This window comes from Magnolia sinica, chromosome 6 (genome assembly GCF_029962835.1).
Source record: "Magnolia sinica isolate HGM2019 chromosome 6, MsV1, whole genome shotgun sequence".
Lineage (NCBI taxonomy): Eukaryota > Viridiplantae > Streptophyta > Magnoliopsida > Magnoliales > Magnoliaceae > Magnolia > Magnolia sinica.
Window position 1 is genome coordinate 26,021,025 of NC_080578.1, and position 2,322 is coordinate 26,023,346.

The 2,322-nt window shown below is 39.9% G+C and overlaps 1 protein-coding gene across 1 annotated transcript; it reads left to right on the top strand.

Moving 5' to 3' along the window:
• The first annotated feature begins 675 nt into the window (after positions 1-675).
• LOC131248583 (uncharacterized) lies at positions 676-1,521 on the top strand. The gene has a single exon (XM_058248929.1). The coding sequence runs from the start codon at positions 756-758 to the stop codon at positions 1,212-1,214; it is 459 nt and encodes a 152-aa protein (XP_058104912.1). The 5' UTR covers positions 676-755; the 3' UTR covers positions 1,215-1,521.
• The last annotated feature ends 801 nt before the right edge of the window (positions 1,522-2,322 follow it).

The following is a 2,322-nucleotide window of genomic DNA, read 5'->3' on the forward strand; positions in this document are numbered from 1 at the left end:
CCAGTTGTCGATGTAGAGTGGACCATGGACAATTTCATGGCCAAGATGGACCAGAGGAGGCTGATTGGAGGCGAAAGTGATATGGACGGTCAGAATCTTGAAACATGCATGTCTTGCAAACCAAAATCAGTTATTCAAACATCTCATATATGATTTTAAGTAGAATAAGCTACTTTAGCCAACCAACCCAGCTACTCTAGGTTGCCCATGCCGAATTTGTGAGATTACATTTGATCGAGAGTTGAATATGTATTTTATTTTCATTTTTATTATTTATAGGCAACGTGCCAACATTAAAGGGGCTTAGAAAAATTAGAGGAAGAACGTGGTTAAGCCAAATTGGACCCATTTTTTTTGCTTTTTTAAGTGTGTGTGCCAAATTGGACCCATATCAGAGAACCATGTGCCCCACCCACTTGAACAAACTAAAATTACGAAAGCATAAAACCTCTTCCTCCTGAGGCCCGTCCACACTGGAGCTCACCTCTCGAACGATTCCAACAATGGACGAGGCCACGTGCACAGTCAACATTTCCCACGACCCACAAATTCAGTGCTCCCGCGAGACACCGAATCCGTTTCTAGCTAGAGGTTCGGTAAACAAACCACCGTATTAGCTCAACTTCCCGCCAACAAACCGTCCCCTCTTCAAATATTTGAACCCAACCCCACACACACAAACAACACCAAATCCTTCTCTCCAGGAAAAAAAAAAAAACTCTCATATTACAAAAACTGCCACCCAATTCTCTTCAATGGCCGGCGGCAAGGTGCGCGATGACGAAAGATCCGGCGCCGAGATCGTATATGGCACCGAAGCATGCTACCGCCATTCGGTAGAACTGCTCGAGGAGCTTGGATTCCCCAGAGGCGTCCTCCCACTAAAAGATCTCGAGGAGTGTGGAAGAGTCCGGGAGACTGGATTTGTGTGGATGAAACAGAAGGGCCCATACGAGCACTTCTTCGCCGGGACAAACAGCCGCGTGAGCTACTCTACCGAGGTTACGGCCTATGTTGAGAAGTTCAAGATGAAGAAGATGACTGGAATCAAGAGCAAGCAAGTCTTGTTGTGGGTGCCAATAACAGAGATGAGTATTGAAGATCCGGCGTCGCAGAAGATATACTTCAAGACTCCAATGGGGATTGGAAGGTCATTCCCGGTTTCTGCGTTTCTAACGGAGGAAGCGAAAGAAGAGAATGAAGAGAAAGAATGAATGGAAATAAATCTTATAATAATTGGGCATGTGGGATTATCAGTCGCCTTTGATTGTTTTTATTATCAGTGGTTAATTATCTATTATATCTTTCTCTTTGTTCTTCCAGTCGTTGGCTTTTGATTATTGTGATTTTTAATTGATCTTGATGTAATGGGAGATCAAATACAAATCAGATCACCAAAGTCGTATTATGTATGGTTTGAAAACCTGAGTCTCGATGTTCGAGTTTTCAGGTTGAGTCAGGCACTTGTTTGAGAGTTGATTTGGTAATTATAAATATTTAAATATGTATAATTTGTTAAAATTAGGGTTTCTTTTGTTTCAGTGAGAATGGGCACTTGAACTTAATCTATGTTTTTCTAAGGAGACTCAAGTTTTCATTTTATAAGATGTGGAATTTACATTCTGATATCTTTTTTTTCAAAAAACTAGCTTGTTAATCAATATAATTATCATTCCACTACCTTGCATTTCTTTAAATATGGTGGGGTGGGTGTTGAAGCAAATGGGTTGGCTAATTGGGTGATTGTGATGTTTATGTAAAATTGACCCGTTCACCAGGTGTGTCACTTCATGTTAGGCAAAAGGTTTACAAATCATTCAAGTGGACCATATGAATGAAAACAGTGTACATGGCGAAGATTTTCCTCCAAACTATTTTCCTAAGTATGGACCACCTGAATTAGAGATGGCTCGAATTTTAGGCCCTGTGCATAAATTTTGGTGTGGCATTTATTGGAGTAGATTTCATTTGATCATCATGGTGGACCCTGTAAAACACAAGGGCGCCTATCTGTCTCCCACCTATTTTCTTTGGGGTGACCCACCTGAATCACAATTCAACCTGAATTGTTTACTCTTGTCCTAATCTAGAATTACCATCTATCTAATGTTCAAGTGGATTTTGCATATAAATTATAGTGGATCCCAAAGAAGGAAAAAAAAAAAATCAAGTTCGGCATCTTGTGTCTCGTACAGAGATTATTTAGAAATAAAATAAATTTATAAATTATACGGGACTGTCCTCTTAATTTTGACGACATACCATGATGTTTATGGAAGATCTATTCTAACCATTATATATATAGTCCTATATGTTAGGCTT

What these genes read in the sequence shown, in the direction of transcription:
- LOC131248583 (XM_058248929.1), top strand. Translation starts at nt 756, where the DNA reads ATGGCCGGCGGCAAGGTGCGCGATGACGAAAGATCCGGCGCCGAGATC.